The sequence below is a fragment of the Dendropsophus ebraccatus genome, chromosome 6 (assembly GCF_027789765.1).
Source record: "Dendropsophus ebraccatus isolate aDenEbr1 chromosome 6, aDenEbr1.pat, whole genome shotgun sequence".
Taxonomy (NCBI): Eukaryota; Metazoa; Chordata; class Amphibia; order Anura; family Hylidae; genus Dendropsophus; species Dendropsophus ebraccatus.
This window is the reverse complement of record NC_091459.1, coordinates 62,867,799-62,888,576: the sequence shown is the minus strand read 5'-3', so window position 1 is coordinate 62,888,576 and position 20,778 is coordinate 62,867,799. Positions and strand designations below refer to the sequence as shown.

The 20,778-nt window shown below is 42.3% G+C and overlaps 1 protein-coding gene across 3 annotated transcripts in view; it reads left to right on the top strand.

Moving 5' to 3' along the window:
• The window catches only part of LOC138795670 (probable cation-transporting ATPase 13A4), a 276,072-nt gene that overhangs the window by 19,113 nt on the left and 236,181 nt on the right, over positions 1-20,778 (top strand). For all 3 annotated transcript variants that reach the window (XM_069975055.1, XM_069975057.1, XM_069975056.1), the window contains 3 exons: positions 5,928-6,101; positions 6,191-6,337; positions 19,220-19,290. In XM_069975055.1, the coding sequence (XP_069831156.1) occupies positions 5,928-6,101; positions 6,191-6,337; positions 19,220-19,290 (392 nt within the window). The remainder of the gene's footprint in view (positions 1-5,927; positions 6,102-6,190; positions 6,338-19,219; positions 19,291-20,778) is intronic.

The window sequence follows — 20,778 nt, the reverse complement described above, 5'->3', positions numbered from 1 at the left end:
AAATCCACTGAGATTACAGCACGTGTGAACCTACCCTTAAAGGTGTTTTCCAGAAAATTCCAGAAGTTAACCTCATGCACTAAAACAATAACCCCCCCCCCCCATACTTATCTCACCTGCGCCAATGGTGCTGCAGCTTAGATATCTTGCAGCCACTGCGCTTGTGCCGTTCATCCTTCTTCCGATTATATCCTGCTTTCCTGTTTCCCCAATCACAGAGCAGATTAGGGGAATGAGACATAATCCGACATCGTTGCTGAAGAAGTACAAATGTGTATACCTTAGGGCACTGGTGTCAAACTCAGGCCCTCCAGCTGTTACAAAACTATAATTCCCAGGCATGGTGGGAATTATAGTTTTGTAACAGCTGGAGGGCCTGAGTTTGATACCCCTGCCTTATGGTGCGTTTACACAGACAGATTTATCTGACAGATTTTTAAAGCCAAAGCCAGGAATGGATTTGAAAAGAGGAGAAATCTCAGACTTTCCTTTATGATCTGTTCTCTGGTCATAGTCTATTTCTGGCTTTGGCTTAAAAAATCTGTCAGATAAATCTCTGTGTAAACAAACCATTAGGGATATGTTAAAAATCGATTTAGCTGTATGCCACACTGCAGAACCCTTTTCCTATTGACTAAAGTTATTTTGCCCTAATTGCCCTAGTAGGAACGTAGCCTAAAACAAAAAATGCATTGCCGCTAATTCTTTTTTTGCTATGCACAATAGCATAGTAAATTCCGCTTTTGTATACAGGAAAATTAAATGTTAGGGTAGCTTCACATGTACAGGATCCACAACAGATTTGATGGTGTAGATCAGCAGCAGATTTGACTAAATTACTAAACACAGCATAAAATCTGCGCCACAATATGTATATATGTGGAGCCTGCACTTTCTGACAGCACTCCCTCACTTTTTCTCCACACCTCCCCCCTCTCCATCCTGGGACAGTCATGAAGGGTTGTGATAAGCAGCTGACAGGAGGAGCGCAGGACACAAGGCACAGGCAGAACTACATACACTTCCTGGTTACCTTGTGCTGTTTGAGCTCTGCAGGCTGCCGTTCCTCCCCCTCCACTCTGACCCGACAGCTAAGCAAACTCCCTGAGGTTTAAGCAGACTAGAGGATGTGCAGCAAGGGATGTGAATAATGCTGCACATACCCCTAGTCTTCAGTACTATATCAGATCAGCGTCTCCTGATACTGCCAGCCCAGCCAAGGTGTCCCTGGCTGGGGGCCGCCCCTCCCCCCTGCTACTTACAGCAGCATCTGATGTAGGAACGGTTAATGTTGGGCATGGAGCTGATGTAATCGGCTCCTGTAGCTCCTTCCGGGTTTGGCCTGGTGGAGTCCCCTATCTGGTGGAAATCCAGGAGCACGTGCCCCAGGTGCGCTCCCTTTAATCCAGCCCTGCCGCTGTGGCCAGTGATTGGCTAAGCAGCCTGTCAGCTGAGACAGACCGCTTTGAAGCTGGAGCGCACTGACCCAGGGAGAAGCACAAAGCAAGAGGATCCCTGCAGCCTGGACAGGTAATGTATAAAAATTAAACAAGGGCTGCAAGGACATCGCTAACAATGTCCCTGCAGCCCTTGTTAAAACGATTATCGGGCCGTGTAATAGGCCCAGTAAGCAAGCGCGGATCTAGCAGATCAGCGCTCATTTACATTTATTATTGGGCTTTCATTGGCACGTGTAATAGTAGCCTAAAGATTGTGGGTAAGAAGGAAAAAGGGGTAGGTATGCAGTGTCAGCCAGTAGACATCTGCAAGGCCCTGGCACTCAACGAGCAAAACAGGGCACGAAAGACTACCAGTGCTTCTGCTCCAAAGAACAGCCCACTGAGGTCAGCAGTCTGGCAGTTTTCTGTCTTCAGGGCGGAAAACACCATTCAGCCGTTTGCAACATTTGTGACCATAAAGTGGGTTGGGGTTGGGACAACAGTATTCATTATGTGCAAATATATCAAACACTGAATGTTGAATAATGTTGTCTATGTACTTTATGATAATTAGAATGAAATATTTTTGCACACATAATTTATTACTTTGTCTTTATATAGGTTACTTTGGCTCATATAAGTTATTCTAAGGTTTTTGCACTGACCAGACCACTTTAAATTATTGCACTGACTAATGTGATTTTACTCATATTAGCACATGCACTTTATATAAAGGAGATGTTTAACAAAAGTAACCTATCTGGCCACTTTTGATTATATATATATCACTCAATATTATTAGTACCAGAGCAGTTGTCCGCTCGTTGTCTGCTTCGACCTTGTTGTCAAAGTGGCTAATGTGCCGGTTGGTAAGGTCTCGGGGTATGTTTGGCCATATTATCGGTGCACACGTCCGTTTATGTGATCAGCACCTTGGCATCTCTCCCCGGTGGCTACGCGGCAGGATGTTAGTGGAGATGGAACAACAGAGCATGCGCCAATACACTGCAGGTGGTTATTAATGAAATCAGAGAGTAATTGGTGGCCTCCACTATACAACTACGACCCTGTACGACATAATCTCCCCCAAAAAAAGGTTACAAAACATGCATTGGCCAACAATTTTTTGCTTTTTGGAACTGTCGTAAATGTGATTTTGTTAACATTAGTCATATCCTCCGGGATAGCAACTGTAATTTATTGTATCATTCGTTTTTTTTATGTGTTTTTTTTCCAATATATGTTTAATAAAGAGGATTTTAATATAGAAACTCAATGTTAGTGTTTCTTTGTATGGCTATTAGAGATAAGCGAACCTCGAGCATGCTCGAGTCCATCCGAACCCGAACTTTCGGCATTTGATTAGCGGTGGCTGCTGAAGTTGGATAAAGCCCTAAGGCTATATGGAAAACATGGATATAGTCATTGGCTGTATCCATGTTTTCCAGACAACCTTAGAGCTTTATCCAACTTCAGCAGCCCCCGCTAATCAAATGCCGATCGTTCGGGTTCAGATGGACTTGAACCCGAACCCGGTTTGCTCATCTTTAATGGCTATACAATCATTAATAGGATAATCCTGTAGCAAATACTCATAGTTAATTCAGATTATTTAAACAACCCCATCTTTAATTTTAGTGTCCATGCCAAAGCATTTGCAACATAGCATATATTATTCACACCAGCTTAATGCCTCACCGTAGTACAATGTGCAACCAATGCCCCAAGAAAAGGATTATCCAGACACAAATACGCATGACTATGGTTCACAAAGAGGACATTTTTAACCATAGCCATGGCGTTTCCACCCTGGCACTTGTGTCAAGAAATCTTACCATCATGTCTTATTTTTCCGTACACGCATGGTAACGGGACAATAACTGTTCTTGGGGTTTTTAAGATATTAGGAGGGTGCTTACAGCTTGCACAATGGTTCCTGATAGGGTACTTGTTGTGCAACGCTTTAATGGGTCTTGTGGTTTCTTGTGTGGTTTACAGCTATAGGAAGGGCTCTTGATGCAGTATAAGTGACAGAGGATTGATGTCATCAAAATGTGATATAAGAAACTTCTAAAGCAATTACCAGCAGCTATTTGTTGCTTAAAGGCAGGTTTACCTTGCCTTATTTATAGTGCATTCATCAGTGAATGGTTGTTTTACAGCCACCTTTCAGTACAATGGAGCGGCTGTTTAGGACAGAGTTCAGATTAAAACTACCTAGTTCAACACTTAAACTGTGTGTTTCCAAAAGTCTACATAGTACTGACCGGCCCCTTTGGAATGTGTACTGCTGTCCTAAGAAAAACTCTCATTTTACGCCACTGATTCACTGGTGTCCAATGATGTTCATGGAGAAATGGATAAGTATACACCGCTGACTCACCAACGTCCATTGCTGTCCTAGAAGAAAACTTGATTTGATGCCGCTGGTCTGAAAAGGTTTACTGCTGTCCTGGGAGAAAGCATCATTTAGACCTCTGATCCACCAATGTCATATGCTAGCAAAGGAAAAAAGGTAAGTATACACCACTGATCCGCCAACATTTACTTCAATCCAAAGAAAAAATAATTGATTTGATAGCACTGGTCCACTAATGTCCACTGCTGTCCTAGGAGAAAATTGATTTTACACTGCTGATCAACCAAGGTACACAGCTGCCCATGGCAAAAATTAAATCACTGACTGACTGATTGACGTTTTCTTTTAAATTGTCATTTTCCAAATGTTGATATTGTTACAACAGCTGTTAAACAAAACATTACTAATAGTCTCACTAATAGTCATAATAGTCCCACTAATAGTCCCACTATTGTAGCAACTATACTGCATACAGTTCATGAATATTCCCGAATCCGACCTAAAGTTTGCAACTCTCATGAAATGAATGTTCAACTGCTTTGCTCAACCCTGACAATAATATACCATAAAGTGTAAAGTGCATGTCAAAGTGCAATACAAAAAAAAACCTATAAATTAATGTTTCTTCATATGCAGTTTGCTCCATCTTTATTTTCTTTTATAAATACTAATCTTCCTCCTCCTGTCCTCCATCAATATGACCAGTCAATGAGAGCCAATAATTTTAAACAACGGAAAAAAACAACAACATATAATTTAAAAATGATATAAAAGTAGCTATATCAGAAACCTACTGGGATATTTTGTGTCCAGAGAAATGGAGAAATCTGTGTGCATCGGTCTCTTTGTAGCTGTAGCCTGTTCACTTGTCAGTGTCCCACACCATGCTTTTTATAGAATGAAGTATCCACTTTGCATTTTCAAGCTGGTGAGTACCACAATGGGGTAGATTTATCAAACTGTTGTAAAGTAGAATTGTCTTAGTTGCCCCTAGCAACCAGATTCCTCCTTTCATTTTCCTTAGGACCTGTGATGAATGAAAGGTGGAATCTGATTCGTTGCTAGGGGCAACTAAGACAATTCTGCTTTACAACAGTTTGATAAATCTCCCCCAATGTTTTTTCTTTGTTGGAGTGTATTTGGACTTTGCCCTTGCACTGTTGAGCAACGCCAGTATCTCGGAGTATCTACAGCACTCGCGTTAAACACAAGTCATCAGGAAAATTGATTATCTAGTAGTGATGAGAGATCCAGCCCTGCTTTAGTGGATTATTTTTTTCTCCTGAGTTCAGTTGTCTAAACCAGAGGTATCTCTTAGGGTGGGTTCATACTGAGGACATGCGCGCGGAAAGACCGCGGAATTCCGCGGATATCATCCGCGAGAATTCCTCAGTATGAGCCCACCCTTATAGTCAGGCACATCTTATAAAGTGAATAATAAGGTACTTATTTTTGGCCTTGTGGGGTATATTGTCCAGATACATCTAGATTAAAAATGGACTTGTCTCTTAGGAATGTCTCCTGCCCGAATATCTGTTACAATGTACTCAACACACTCATGATGGTAATGGTCATACTTGTAGGTCTTGTCAATTTAAATACAGTATGTTTGCAAATACATTCATTTAGCAAACTTTTCACCTTCCGATATGCTGCTGTGTCCTTCCCATCGTTGACAGCTCGTTTTCAAGGTTACTGACTACCACTCTGCTCTAAAAGCAGTGGTCTGGTTGATGTAACCTATGTCCCTTTAGTGCACAGAGCTCTGAATTTCTTACCTTTCTGCCCTGTTTATGCCCCCAGTGCACCAAAATGGCTTATTTTTTTAATAAGTCATTTCGGTGCATTGGGGGCACAGTGCAGATAGCAGAGCCTATAGTAAAATCCATATCTATACTTGCAATTCTGTAGGCTTCAAAGCTGAAACCTTCAGCAATTCTGTAGGCTTCAAAGCTGAAACCTTCAGCAGTGCTTAGTCTAGTAGTACAGTACATGATTTAGGTTTTGTCATATACAATATGGAAAACCTTTATATGCCTTTATATGTGGGTTGAAGGAAAATATACTTTGGTAAGAGCTATTGCTACAGTTACTGTATGTATTACTTATAATGTTGGTTATGTTTTTAGGACATTTTTGGTTACAGGCTGAGTATTCTATGGATTATTCTGTGTGTCATTGGCTACTGTATATCAGGTGGAATCCTTCTGCTTCTCTTTTACTGGAAGCCTGAATGGAGTGTCTGGGCAAACTGTGTACCCTCTTCTTTGGAGAAAGCCAATGTGGTTTTACTAAGATCAACTGTAAGTAATGGCTAAAATATATGTTACTGTATGCATATTTTACTGAACAATATTGTATTTTATCATTGATAATATACCTTTACATAAAGGATGAAAGAAAGAAATACACCAGGAAGAAGGTTCGTTGGTTAACTCTGAATGCGTTTTCACATTCATTTCAAAGTGGATTACAGTGTTCTGCCCTCTCTGACAAAAATTCTATTTTAAATAAAGCTGTAAGAAGGCCTGGTGTCAAAGTAAGTGAGATTAACAGAATAGTATATTATCGTATTGTATTACTGGTGTACGTAATTCTATTTTATGGGAAAACTTTTTTTTTTAACCCCTTAAAGGGGAACTCTGGGTAAGAAAAACTTGTTTTCTATTAAAAGTACATTAAAAGTTATATAGATGTGTTTATACAATCTATTACCGTATCTGTATGGTTTTGCCACACTGGTAGCTGATAGAAATCCAGGAAGTGGAAAAAATGGCCCCTGTGCAAATTCACATTGTCTCCTGCTGCTTCTGCTATGCCACCTTAAGAGACAAATCTTCCATGCCTCTTTCTCACATTGTGTGTGTTTGCTGAGATCAGGCTGATGATGCAGACAGGGGGCATGATGTCACAGGAGGCTTGGCTGGATCACCCAATCCCCTCAGTGATTCACCATCTCTGAATGGCCAGAAGCAGGTGTTGCACTGATTTCTCTAATTGTGCAGTGAAATTAGGGCTATGTTCACACATGTTGGAGAATCATTGCAGTACTGCAGCGTATTCACAAAAATTATGCAGTAACACAAGTAAATGATGCTAAACGGCAGAGAGGATCAGAGCCTTATTGTGGGATGTGCTTGGAAATGAAAAGAAAAAAAAATCAAAAAGTTCTTTATTTTATTCCAATATCAGCGTTACAGGTAGAGAATACAGTGCTGTGTGGTGTTACAGGTAGAGAATACAGTGTGCCATGTGGTGTTACAGGTAGAGAATACAGTGTGCTGTGTGGTGTTACAGGTAGAGAATACAGTATGCTGTGTGGTGTTACAGATAGAGAATACAGAGCGCTGTGTGGTGTTACAGGTTGAGAATACAGCGTGCTGTGTGGGTGGGACCACAATGAAATCCTAAATTACTGCAAATAATTCAGTAACACAATGAAACTGCAATGTATGAACACAACCTAGATGTTCTGCAACAGCTTTGAGTGGGGAATAGGCAGGGTGGGGTACTGTGATAAACAGCTGAGGGAAAGCATTGCATTCTGGAACCTGTAGTACTGTGTAAAACTGATAAACCAGGAAGTGCAGAAACACAAAACCCCCCAAAACAAATGTATTTTTGGTAGTTTAAAAAATGGAAATCGATAGGTAAGTAATGGGTTATGCTTCTGCAGAAGTTTCATTTTTTTTACCTCTACCTGGAGTTCCCCTTTAAGGACACAGGGCGTACCCCCTGGCATCCCTAGGGGTTCAGGGGGGGGGAGCGCGGCGACCCTTCTCTTAACCAACGCCACACCGGATACTATTTGCAGCCCAGGACCGCAGCAATTAGTGGGCAAAGTCTGATCGCCATTTAAACTGCTATTTTCCCCCATACCTGGTGGTCTAGTGGGGGCATTGCCCCACCGCGACACAATAGCGGAGAAGCGGTCCCCACTTCTGTACTGGACGGGTGTCTGTGCCGTAATGGCTGCAGCAGCTGAGAGCAATAGAACACAGATCTCATTGATCTATGCAGTATATCTATACTGCATAGCTCTCAATGAGAGATCAGAGTAGTAATACAAGAAGTCATCCAGGAGGACTTCCACTTAATGTTTAAAAATAAACATTTTTTTTAATTGATAAAAAATCCTCTCCCCTAATAAAAGTATTAATCATACCCCTTTCCCCATTTTATAAATAAATAAACACATTTGGGGCTATGTGACACCTCAAATAGCCTTATAGACCAAAGGATAAAAGCATTATAAGCAGGACAATAGAGCGATTTTAACCCCTTAAGGAGAGGGCCTGAAATGGCCTTAAGGACCGAGGCAAATTTTATGAATATGACCTGTGTCGCTTTATTCATTAAAATCTTGGGAATGCTTTTACCTATCCGGATGATTCTGACACTGTTTTCTCGTAACATATGGTACTTTACATTTCTGATAAAATGGAGTCAATACTTATAACAAATCTTTATGAAAAAAAAAAAATAACATAAAAAATTGTATTTTTCCGACTTTAAAACGTTTCTGCTTATACAGAAAATGGTTATGCCAAATACATTATATATTAAATGGCATTAGAAATATGTCTACTTTATGTTGGCATTATTTATTGAACTTTTTTTAATTTTTTTTTTAGACAATAGAAAGCTAAAAACATTAGCAGCAATTTTCCAAATTTTCACCAAAATTTCAAAGTAGGATTTTTTTTAGGGACCTGTTCAGGCTTAAAGTGTATTTGAGAGGACTGTATGTTAGAAAGCCCCACAAAGCACCCCATTTCAGAAACTGCACCCCCCAATCTCTTCAAAAGCACATCCAGAAAAAGCTTTAACCCTTTAGGTGAGTCACAGAAATAAAAGCTAAGTGTGTACAAAAATTTTAAATGTCAATTTTCTGTGCAGAAATTTTATTGTAATCCAATATCTTTCATAACTATTAACCTATTACCCGAAAAATGCACCCCAATATTTGTTGTCCATTTCTACAGTTTATAGAGATACCCCATATGTGGCTTTATTGCGCTATTTGACGCAACTACAAGCCTCAGATATAAAGGAGCACCTAGTGAATTTCAATGCCTCCGTTATATTTGGTCATTTTTGACTGTACCACTTGAGGTTGGCAGAGGCTCTAAGGTGCCAAAACATAAAAAACCCCTAAAGGGACATCGATTAGAAAATTACACCCTTTGAGGAATGTAACAAGGGGTGAGCATTTGGACCCCACAGGTGTTTCAGAACAATATGGTGTGAAAAAAGAAAAAATTAATTTTTTACACTAAAACTTTGTTCTAGCCTTTAATTTTTCATTTTCACAAAGGGATAAAAGGAAAAGAAAAGAAAAAACCTGTAGCGCAGTATCTCCCGAGTACGGAAATTCCCCACATGTGGAAATAAAGTGCCAAACCGGCGCAGGACGAGCCTCCAAAGGGAAGGAGCGCCAAATTGGCTTTTGGAAGCTGGATTTCACTGGAATGGATTTCAAGGGCCATGTCGCATTTACAAAGCCCTTGTGCTGCCAAGACACTGGAACCCCCCACAATTGACCCCATTCTGAAAACTACACCCCTCAAGGAATCTAAGAAGGGGTGCAGTGAGCATATGGACCCCACTGGTGTTGGGCAGAAATGTGGAACAATGTGACGTGAAAGTGAAAAATTTCATTTTTTCACTTTCACGGCACAAATGTGCCTGTTATCAAGAGGTCCATATCCTCACTGCCCTCCCTGTTAGATTCCTTGAGGAGTTTAGTTTCCAGAATGGGGTCACTTGTGGGGGGTTTTCACTGTCTTGGCAGCACAAAGGCTCTGTAAATGTGACATGGCGTTCATCATCCATTCTAGCCAAATCCAGCCTCCATAACCAAATGGCGCTCTTCTCTTCGAAGGCTTGCCTTGCACCCACATGGCTCTTTATGTCCACTTGTGGGGTATTTATGGGGAAATTGCTCTACACATTGTGTGTTTTTTTTTTCTTTTAACCCCTTGTGAAAATAAAAAATTTAGGCTAGACCAACATTATAGTGTAAAAAATTTCACTATTCCATTTTTACGCCACATTGTTCCACATTTGTGCCCGTCACCAGTGGAGTCCATATGCTCACTACACCCCTTGTTACATTCCTTCTGGGGTGTAGTTTCCATAATGGGGCCACTTGTGGGGGTTTTTACTGGCTTGGCAGCACAGGGACTTTTTGAATGGAACATGGCCCGCGAAATCTATTCTACCCAAATCCAGCCCCCAAAAGCTAAATGGTGCTCCTTCTCATTGGAGGCTCTTCTTGCGGCCGCATATCGCCTTAAGTCCACATGTGGGGTATTTCCGTACCCAGGGGAAATTTCTCTACATGTTTTGTTTCTTCTCTTTTAACCCCTTGTGCAAATGAGAAATGTCAAGACTAGATCAATGATGTGTAAAAATTAATATTTTTTTACACTTAAACATTGGCCTAGCCGTTAATTTTTCATTTTTACAACGGTTAGAAAGAGAAAAAAAAAAACACAAAACATGTAGAGCAGTTTGTCCAGAGCACCGAAATACCCCACATGTGGACATAAAGCACCATACGGCCACAAGACAGGCCTCCGAAGGGAAGGAGCGCCATTTGGCTTTTGGAGGCTGGATTTGTCTGGAATGGATTTTGAGGGCCATGTTGCATTTACAAAGTCCCTATGTTGCCAGGACAGTGGAAAACCACCACAAGTGACCCCATTCTGGAAACAAGCGGTGCATATGGACCCCACTGGTGACTGGCACAAATGTGGAACAATGTGGAAAATTTCATTTTTTCATTTTCACGGCACAAAATGTGCCCGTCATCAAGGGGTCCACATCCTCACTGCACCCAGTGTTAGATTCCTTGGGCAGTGCAGTTTCCAGAATGGGGTCACTTGTGGGGGGTTTCCAGTGTCTTGGCAACACAGAGCCTTTGTAAATGCGACATGGCATTCACCATCCATATTAGCCAAATGGCGCTCCCTCCCTTTGGAGGCTTACCCTGCACCTGCATGGCGCTTTATGTCCACATGTGGGGTATTTCCATACTTGGGGGAAATTGCTCTACACATTTCGTGTTTATTTATCTTTTTACCCTTTGTGAAAATGAAAAAAATAAAGACTAGATCAATGATTTAGTGTAAAAATTAAAAAATTTTTACACTAAATGTTGGTCTAGCCTTAATTTTTGTCTATTATCAAAAGGGGTTAAAAGAGAAAATAAATGCAAAATAAGTATGAAAATACCCCATATGTGGACATAATGTGCCATATGGGTACAGGGCAAGCCACCAAAGGGACAGAGCGCCATTTCGAGGCTTGAATGGAGGATGGAGGCCATGTCGCATTTACAAAGCTCCTGTGCTGCCAGGACAGCGGAAACCCCCCACAAGTGACCCCATTCTGGAAACTACATCCCTCAAGGAATTTAACAAGGGGTGCAGTGAGCATATGCACTCCACTGGTGATGGGCACGTATGTAGAACATGTGCTGTGAAGATGAAATATACCATTTTTTTTTACATTCACAGCACTATTGTGTCCTAAACAAGGGGTCCATATACCCGCTTCCCCCTTGTTAGATTCCTTATGGGGTGTAGTTTCCAAAATGTCCAAAATTCTACTGTCCTAGCAGCACAGAGACTTTGTAAATGCAACATGGCAAGCCTCTAATGGGAATGGGGGCCATGCCTATTTAGTTGGGGAAAAGGGACAATTTTTAATTAATTTGGGAGTATTATGCTAATTATTAGTTTATAAGGTTGAAAAGGACAGGAGTCCATCAAATTCAACCTGTTTTGATCCAGAGGAAGGCAAAAAAACCTTGTAAGGCAGACAACAGCAGCCTCATCACAGGGAAGAAATTCCTTCCTGACTCCATAATGGCAATCAGAACAATCCCTAGATCAACGTGACCCCTGAAATAAGAATAAGGGGCAGAATTTAGAAAATTTAGAACTCCAATAACGTGTGGTACGCCTTGAAGCAATCCTTTATGCAGAGGTCGGGGGCGGGGGGGGGGGGGGGGGGGGTGATCAGGACAGGTGTCACACTGGAAAATGGTGTCCTTCCTTATCCCCCTTTTGTGGCACACTCTGCACTTCTTTTGGGATCTCCCCTTTTTTTCCAGTGTGGATGATTTCAACTGGAAAATGTTGTCCTTGTATGATACGGGTTCCTTCATATCAAGCGCTGGGGCCCTCTCCATGGCTGCCGAATATCAGGGCTTTGATTACTGCTTCCTGGAATTCCAGGTATTTTACCGGGTGGCCGGCACATCGTTACAGCACAAAAGTTTTGTACATTGCTGTTTGTACCAGATATACGGCCACCTTTTTATACCACGTTTTGGTTTTTCTTGTGTCGTTATATGGTTTGAGAACTTGATCTGAGAGATCAACTCCTCCCATATACTGATTGTAGTCTAGAACACAATCAGGTTTGTTCACCACTTTTGTGGTACCTCGTACAGGAACAGGGGTGGCGCTATTCCTGTAAATTGTGGTAAAAATAAGGTTATCGCGTTTGTCCTTATATCTGACCAACAGCATATTTTTACAGGCATAGGCCTTGCTCGCACCCCTTGCCATCAGTTGTGTAACCGGATGACTTGGGAGGCCTCTTTGATTTTTTTGGAACGTACAGCAATCTGCAGTAGTTCGGGCAGCGAGGGACCGAAACAGGGGGATGCTGGTATAAAAGTTATCAACATACAGGTGATAACCTTTATCCAGCAGTAGGAAGATTAGTTCCCAAATGATCTTCCCAATAACTCAGAGGACGGGTAGGGCATTCTGGGAGTTGGATTTGGGTGTCCCTACCCTTATATACAGTACTCTAAATCTGTAAGTGTACCCTAAGGTACTCTCACAGAGCTTGTATAATTTCATGCCATACCGCAACCTCTGGCACTGGCGGAAATGGAGTCATCCATTGAAGCTCAGGAGGGACTCATTTACTGAGATGTATTTCTCTGGGATATACATGTCAGTGAATTTGGCTGAGAAATGCTGTATGACCGGCTACTTTGTACAGTCGGTCATATGAGGGATCATCTCGTGGGGGGCAACTTGCATTGTCATTATAATGCAAGAATTTTAGGAGGGCTTCCAAGCGAAACCATGGTCATAGCCATTCTGTAAAGTGGGGTATTATATATAATATCCCCACTCCAGTAATGCCGAATTGTGTTTTTTTTTTACTAGGCCCATGTGCAGCAGGAGTCCTCAAAATGGTGTCATTTTGGCTGCATCAACAGGGGTCCATGCCATGGGCCTAGCAAAAGAAGAGGAGGGGTTCTGGGCTAGAAATTGGTGCGCGTACAAGTTTGCTTGCGCCACCATCAAATTTAAAGGGTCATCAGAGAAAAAGAGCTTAAAAAAGTCTATTTCTCTTAGACCTGTTGGGTTAATTTGGATTCCAGCCGTTGCCACAAAGACAGGAATCTGGGGCAGATAATTTTGGGGGTCTGGGGTCACCTGTCTGGGGGGCAGGGGGCAGGATGGGATGACATGTCTAGGGGGGCAAAGTAATGGAATGAATCCCGGCACTCGCTGGTGTAAATTGCTACAATGGATGTTTATTACATCAACGCTGATCAACAGCATGCTTCACAGTGATACAACGGACATTTAAATACACGTAGTCTGGCGCCAAACTGTGACGTCATGGGTATCATAGTAACCAAAACATAAACATAAACAAAGACAAAAAGCACATGTAGTGAAAAAATCAATGAATGGAGTATCAACACATAGTGACTGGAGTATAAACAAATACCGCGAACGGTCTCACGTCTCTAGAATTCATCAGTCATGTGTACCGCTTTGTAGCTGAGAAAGAGAAGAGATAACAAATGTCAAAATAAAGCAAATCAATGTAAATGGCTGATCTCATAATCTCTATTGAGACCAAGGGGTTCGAGAGTACGCAATGTGTGGATCCAGTACGCCTCACGTTTTCTCAACAGATGTTTAATATCCCCACCTCTTCTAGGTAGTTTTACCTCTTCAATGACCTGGAACCGCAATTGTGAGATTTGATGATTATGTGTATGGAAATGTGCGGGTACTGGTAACATAAGATTCTGACGTCTGATAGACGATTTATGTTGTACGATCCGATCTCGGACCTTCTGAATGGTTTCCCCAATGTACATCATCCCACATGGACATTTAAGGCTATAGATGACATTGCGAGTGTCACAAGTGAAGTGGCCCCTAATTTTGTATCTTTTGCCTGTGTGTGGGTGAGTAAAGGTGTCGCCACGGATGATGTTAGAGCATTGCTGACATCGCAAGCAGGGGAATGTGCCTTGTTTGCTGGCTCTGAACGTGGGTTGTCTCATGGTTCTCTGATGACCTAGGTCAGCTTTAACCAACTTATCTCTGAGATTCGGTGCTCTCTTGTTACATAAAATAGGAGGGGATTTAAATTCCTGTATTTCTGGGTGAGCATCACTCAAGATGTGCCAATATTTCTGAACCGATCTGTCAATTATGTAATTTAATGGATGGAATTTCCTGACAAAGGGGATTCTCGGAAGTGGACTACAACTCCGTGCCACCCTCCTATGGTTAGCCGCAGCTGCTAACACCTTTCTTGGGTACCCCCTTGCTGTAAAGCGATCTTCCATCTCCGAAACTCGAAGTTCACATGTTTGTGGGTCAGTGACTATCCTCTTGACTCTGTCTATCTGTGAAATGGGTATAGACTTCTTTGTTGCGTGTGGATGACCACTGGAAAAATGTAGCAGGCTATTGCGGTCTGTGTCTTTACGGTATAAATCAGTACAGAGTGTCCCATCTGGTCTTTTTATAACTGTGGTGTCTAGGAAGTGTACTTGATACTGATCGTGTACCATAGTGAAATTTAATTCATCCCAAATGGCATTAAGGTCAGAATGGAACTCTAGAAGTGTTTCCAGTGGCCCCTCCCATATGCAAATGACGTCATCAATAAAGCGATACCCAAATTTCGCGTGGCGTTTAAAGCCACTGTGGGTGTAAACGAATCTATCTTCAAAAAAAGGCCATGTACGCATTTGCATATGGGGGGGCCACATTGGACCCCATCGCAGATCCCCGCTGCTGGACGTAAAAGGAATCACCAAATAAAAAATAAATTTTCATGCAACACTAATCCAAGTAATTCCAGAAAAAATTGACATTGTTCAGACGTATAATTAGACTGAAGAAGTAGTTCCCTGACTGCTCTGATGCCTTTCTCGTGTACAATCGACGTGTGTAAACTCTCCACGTCGATCGTCACAAGCCAGGCATCACCAGAGACTGAACCCACATTTTCTAATTTTTGCAAAAAATCACCCGTGTCAAGTAAAAAGGACTTGGTTTGCCTAATTAGAGGGGTGAGTGCTTTTTCCAACACAATGGCTAGAGGGCTCAAGATAGAATCGGTAGAAGCAACGATTGGACGACCAGGAGGGTCGTCCAACCGTTTGTGAATTTTTGGCAAGATGTATAGTACTGGCGTAATAGGTGTTTTGTTGGTGAGATATTGTGCCAAGGGTGGATCAATAATCCCGATTTCGGAATATTTACTGACCAAAGTGTCAATTTTCTGTTTTATGGTGTGTACTGGGTTGCTGGAAATACGTTTGTATGTGTCACTGTCCGACAATTGTCGGTATACTTCCCTGACATACATATCAATGTCCATCACAACAATAGATCCCCCCTTGTCTGCAGGTTTAACAATACAATTTTTCTCCTTCAGGAGAGAGTCAAGAGCTTCAAATTCATCCCTGGAGAAGTTCCCTTGTACGTGGTGCATACCCCTCTCATAGTTTCTTCTGAACTTATCTGCTTCAGATAGGACCAATTTGACAAAGGTCTCTGTAGCGTGATCAGTTTTAGGAGGGTTGTATGCACTACGGTTCCTAAGGCCCAAGTCACTTAAGTGCAATAGTTCAGAGCTAGCATCAACTTGGCTTAAGGGAACCTTATCCATTTTGCCAAAGAAAGTCTTAAGTCTTATATTTCGAAACAGCCTAGATAGATCAATGTCCATCGAAAAGGTGTCAAAACGTTCAATGGGGCTGAATGACAGCCCCTTCTCAAGGACCCTAATCTGGGTCGGTGTCAATGTAACAGAGGAGATATTGATGACCAATGACTGGTTCATACCTGCGACCGGGTCATCGCTCCGTTGGAAGTTCCTCGGATGTTTCCGCCCTCCTCTGCGGGTCTTTCGGGTGGTTGGCGTGGACGTCCTCTCTGAAAAGGGCGCTGGGGATACTGTCGTTCATTGCTTGAGCTTGATGAGCGGGAACCCCCGCCTCTTCTCCTGGAAAAACCTCGAGCACGAAAGGATGGATCTTGCCATTTATACACGCGATGATTGTTGTAGTCCTCTAAATCACGTAGATATTTATTTCTCTTCTTGGTTTCAATGTCCTTGCGGAACGTTGTCAAATGAGAATCAACAGTCTCTTAAGTTTAGTGAATTCTTCTGAGTTCAAGGAGTCTTGCAGTTGCGTTTCTGTTGCGTTAATTTGTTCACGAATAGTTGCAACTTCTTTTTGAATCCTTGCAATCGTCAGGGTCATAATATCTTTTGCACATTTGTTGACTATCTTCTCAAAATCAGCACAATATTCGGTATCTTCTGTGAAGAAAGTGGGTCTGAGATTGACTCTCAATCCGCGCGGTATTTTGTTTCCTCGCACGTATTCTGCCAATGTTGCAGCATGCAGTTCATAGCCCACTAGCTTCTTAGAATCCCGTTCATATGAGCGTTTTTTAAATTCGCTTGGTGGTATCCTCAGGAACTCCGCTGGAGTAGTAACCAGATCTACCACTCGTGTGATCTCCTCATCACTGAACGCCAATGTCGTGTTCGTGGAGGTAGTCATCTGAATCGCTGGGTGCTCGTGTTATAGCATATAACAGAAAGTTCAAACAACCGGCACTCCGTTAACTTCTGCGGCGCGGTGCCCGTGGCAATGAAGTCACAAAGTAATGGAATGAATCCCAGCACTCGCTGGTGTAAATTGCTACAATGGATGTTTATTACATCAACGCTGATCAACAGCATGCTTCACAGTGATACAACGGACATTTAAATACACATAGTCTGGCGCCAAACTGTGACGTCATGGGTATCATAGTAACCAAAACATAAACATAAACAAAGACAAAAAGCACATGTAGTGAAAAAAATCAATGAATGGAGTATCAACACATAGTGACTGGAGTATAAACAAATACCGCGAACCGTCTCACGTCTCTAGAATTCATCAGTCATGTGTACCGCTTTGTAGCTGAGAAAGAGAAGAGATAACAAATGTCAAAATAAAGCAAATCAATGTAAATGGTTGATCCCATAATCTCTATTGAGACCAAGGGGTTCCAGAGTACGCAATGTGTGGATCCAGTACGCCTCACGTTTTCTCAACAGATGTTTAATATCTATGTCTAGGGGGGCAGCACGAGGCGTCCTTCTTGGACGCCTAGGTGGATATTTATCATCACTGGATTACGATGATGATGATAATGATGATGAATGGAGGAAAGAAGGATCCCCTCATTCATCCTCACTGGCTGTTTCAGTGTTGGAGGCAATAAGAGTGTATGCCTCCTCCGCCGAAAACACCCCGTAGGCCATTTTTTTAAATATGGGGATTGGTATATGGGGGGGGGGGGGGGTATGTAAAAGTAATGTGGTGTAGTGTAAAACTTTATTTCAAGTAATGTAATGTGGGCTAGTGTAGTTTAATGTGGTGTTTTTTTTTTACATGTTTTCAACAGTAAGGGGGGGGGGGACCTACGCCAAAAAACGAGTTGCTGATAAATGCCTTATGTGCGGTACTTATCAGCAGACAGTGGCGGTAGGATTTAGAAAAAAAGGGGAAAAGGGGGGGGGGACCCTACACCAAAAAAGAGGAGTTGCTGATCATTGGCGAAATTACGTGCGATGCTGATCAGCATTCAGTGGCGGAAGGGCGCAAAATAAAAATAAAAAAATTGAGGGAAAAAAAAAAAGCTACCTCTTCACCCCAAAGCCACTGATTAGTGTATTATATACACTAATCAGTCGCTAGGGGGCAGTAGAGCATACCTGGATGAAGAAAGCCGAAGATTGCCGAAAAAAGCCAAAAGATACACAATGGAAACCGACGGGAGCCGAAAACAGATGACGGAGAGAAGAGGATGCTGCGGGATCGCCGATTCATCGCTCCAGTCACCGGGATCAGGTGAGTATAGAGCAATACACACCACACATACCTTGTCTGCACACCTCAGCCTAACTGACTGAGGGGTGCAGACAAAAAGGTATTTAACTGCATTTATTTTTACATAGATCGCCGCCATTGCAATGGTGGTGATCTGGAGAGTGGCATCATGGCCCCCTTCACTATGCACACTGATGATCATTGGTGCTGTCATCATTAAATTCCCGGGTCCTCGGGTCACTGATGACCTGGGAACCGGAAAATCGCTGTAGTTGGCTGGTTTGAATTAACCAGCCAATTACAGCGATCATCGGCACGGGGGGGGGGGGGGGGGGCTGCACAAGCTAAGATGGCCTGCTGTATGTTACAGCAGCCATCATTACCCGATCGCTGTGTGTTTACACACAGCGATCAGGTAAACCACGGGCGTAAATGTACACCCGTTTGCATTAAGGCACGGGCTGCCAGGGCGTACATTTACGCTCCACGGTCGTTGGGGGTTAAGGAACATTTTATTTTTTGAAAAAGGTTTTAATTTTTTAAAAGCCATCAAATTAAATAAGTCATGCAAGTTACATATCGTTGTAATCATACTAACTTAAGGAACATGTATAATAAGTCAGTTTTACCCTAGGGTGAACGGCGTAAGCATCCCCCCGCCCCCCAATAAAAAAAATGCGTTTTATTTTCAATTTCACCACTGATATTATTTTTTTCTGGTTTCGCAGCGTATTTTTTGCAAAAATTAAGCCTGTCATTGCAAAGTACAATTCGTGGCGCGAAAAATAAGGGCTCTTGTGGGTCTCTAGGTGAAAAAATGCAAGCGCTATGGCCTTTTAAGCACAAGGAGGAAGAAACGAAACCTCCAAAATTGAAATTGGCTCTGTCCTTAAGGGGTAAAAGGGATTGTCTCATGAAGACATTCCCTTTGAAAATTTCCTTTTAAGACACAAGAAAAACAGTGGGTTTGTCACTTACTCGGGAGTCTCCTCCTATGCTGTTCATAAAGAACTGCTCTCATTCTAGTGGACCCTGCCTGTCCAATTATTTGATGGTCCTACATGTATGGTAATAAAAAAGGTGATAATTAGCTGATTACACATACTGTGTATGTAGCTCTTCTAAAATGAGTTGCAAATGCCCATTTACAGTACAGTATGTCCATTTTAAATTATGATTGATAAAGGACAAAAGCATAATTAATTATTAACAATGAAAATGTATTTCTATTTACAGGTTAAGTTCATTCGAGTGCAGAAAATTCGATATGTGTGGAACTTTATTGAAAAGAAGTTTGAAAACATTGGGTGAGTGCCAGGGTCTTGCTTTTAGTGTGAATGTGCGAAAGTGTATTTTTAACTTGCAAGGTACAGCACTATAACTCACTTGTGATTACAGGTTAAATCACTTTCTCCACATGACAATGCACTTTCAATACGGGTAATAGCCACATAATTCTGGCAACATTGTGTGGCTATCAGATCAGATTGTGAAAAACACACCCTAAGAAAGTGTGTAAAAACTGCATATAGTATGAACTGACACCAACTTACTTATGAGTCTCACGTTGCTGCACCAACTAACCAGTTAAATAAATCACCAGCTAATCTCATCCCTGTACCATTCTGCTGGCTCCTCCCTGTATCACCTGTTGATGACCTGGCCTTCTTACTTTGTACATACTGCCTGTTTCTCCTAGTTGCTATCTATACCAGGACCATGCTTGTGGAGTGACCTGGTATCCTGTAGCAGCAGAAGTCCAGCTTCCACATCCAGGAGTTGGATAAAGGGTAAACAAGTAGAGGGCACATACACTATATTTCCTGGTTTGGCCTTAAGGTAAACTAGTTTGTTACCTTAGTGGGTTAACATCTGCTGCCCATAACACCAGTGCTGCAATGTATAAGCAATAATATAATTTCTTGGAGTGCTAACCAATTTTTTTTCCCCAAAAAAATATTTTATTGAATTTTCGGCATCATGACAAAAGAAATATGAGATAGTAGTTCACATTTTGATACAATAAATAATAAATTGGTTAAAACCAAGCATGACATGGAAGGTTTACAGTGTATAGCGTAGTCAAAAATACAATAATGTTCAATATACATGTTTCCTGGAAAGAGTTCGTAGATGTTAACCAAAGTCTGAGTAATATCTGCAGATGCAGAATTTTGTTAACTGCAGTGACACTGTGTATACAGTATGCCATATAAAAACTGGATAAATCATATTATATAACAGATCATTATCCTAAGTATTACTATGAAAATATTAGAAAGGAAAAGAAGACAAAAAGCAACATACAATTACCGCATTTTTCACTTTATAAAAGACGCACTTTTTTTCCTCCCAAAGTGGAAGGAAAAACCAAGTGCGTCCTATAAAGCGAAGACGGCTCCCAAGCAGTGCCGAACACCGCATGGAAGCCGTCCCGCCCGCCCCCTCTATTGCCGCTCACTATGCATATGCATAGTGGCGGCCCTGAGCCATCCCCTCAGCCCGCCCAGCCCGCCCCTTCTATCGCCGCTCACCTGAGCCGATTAGAAGCCCGGGAAAGTGCAATGAGCAGAACTTTCCTGGGCTCCTGATCGGCTAAGCGGCGATGGAGGGGGCTGGCTGGGGGGGCGGAGAGGATCACTGTCCTACTCACCTGTCCGCCGGCCCCAGCAGCTCCTCTCACGACACTCCGGTCTCCAGTCATCCTCCGGCACAGGCAGCGGGGGACAGAGACGATGCCTGTGTCCCGGAAGTGTTCTGCAGCGGCTGCAGGACACTTCTGGCACAGGCAGTCT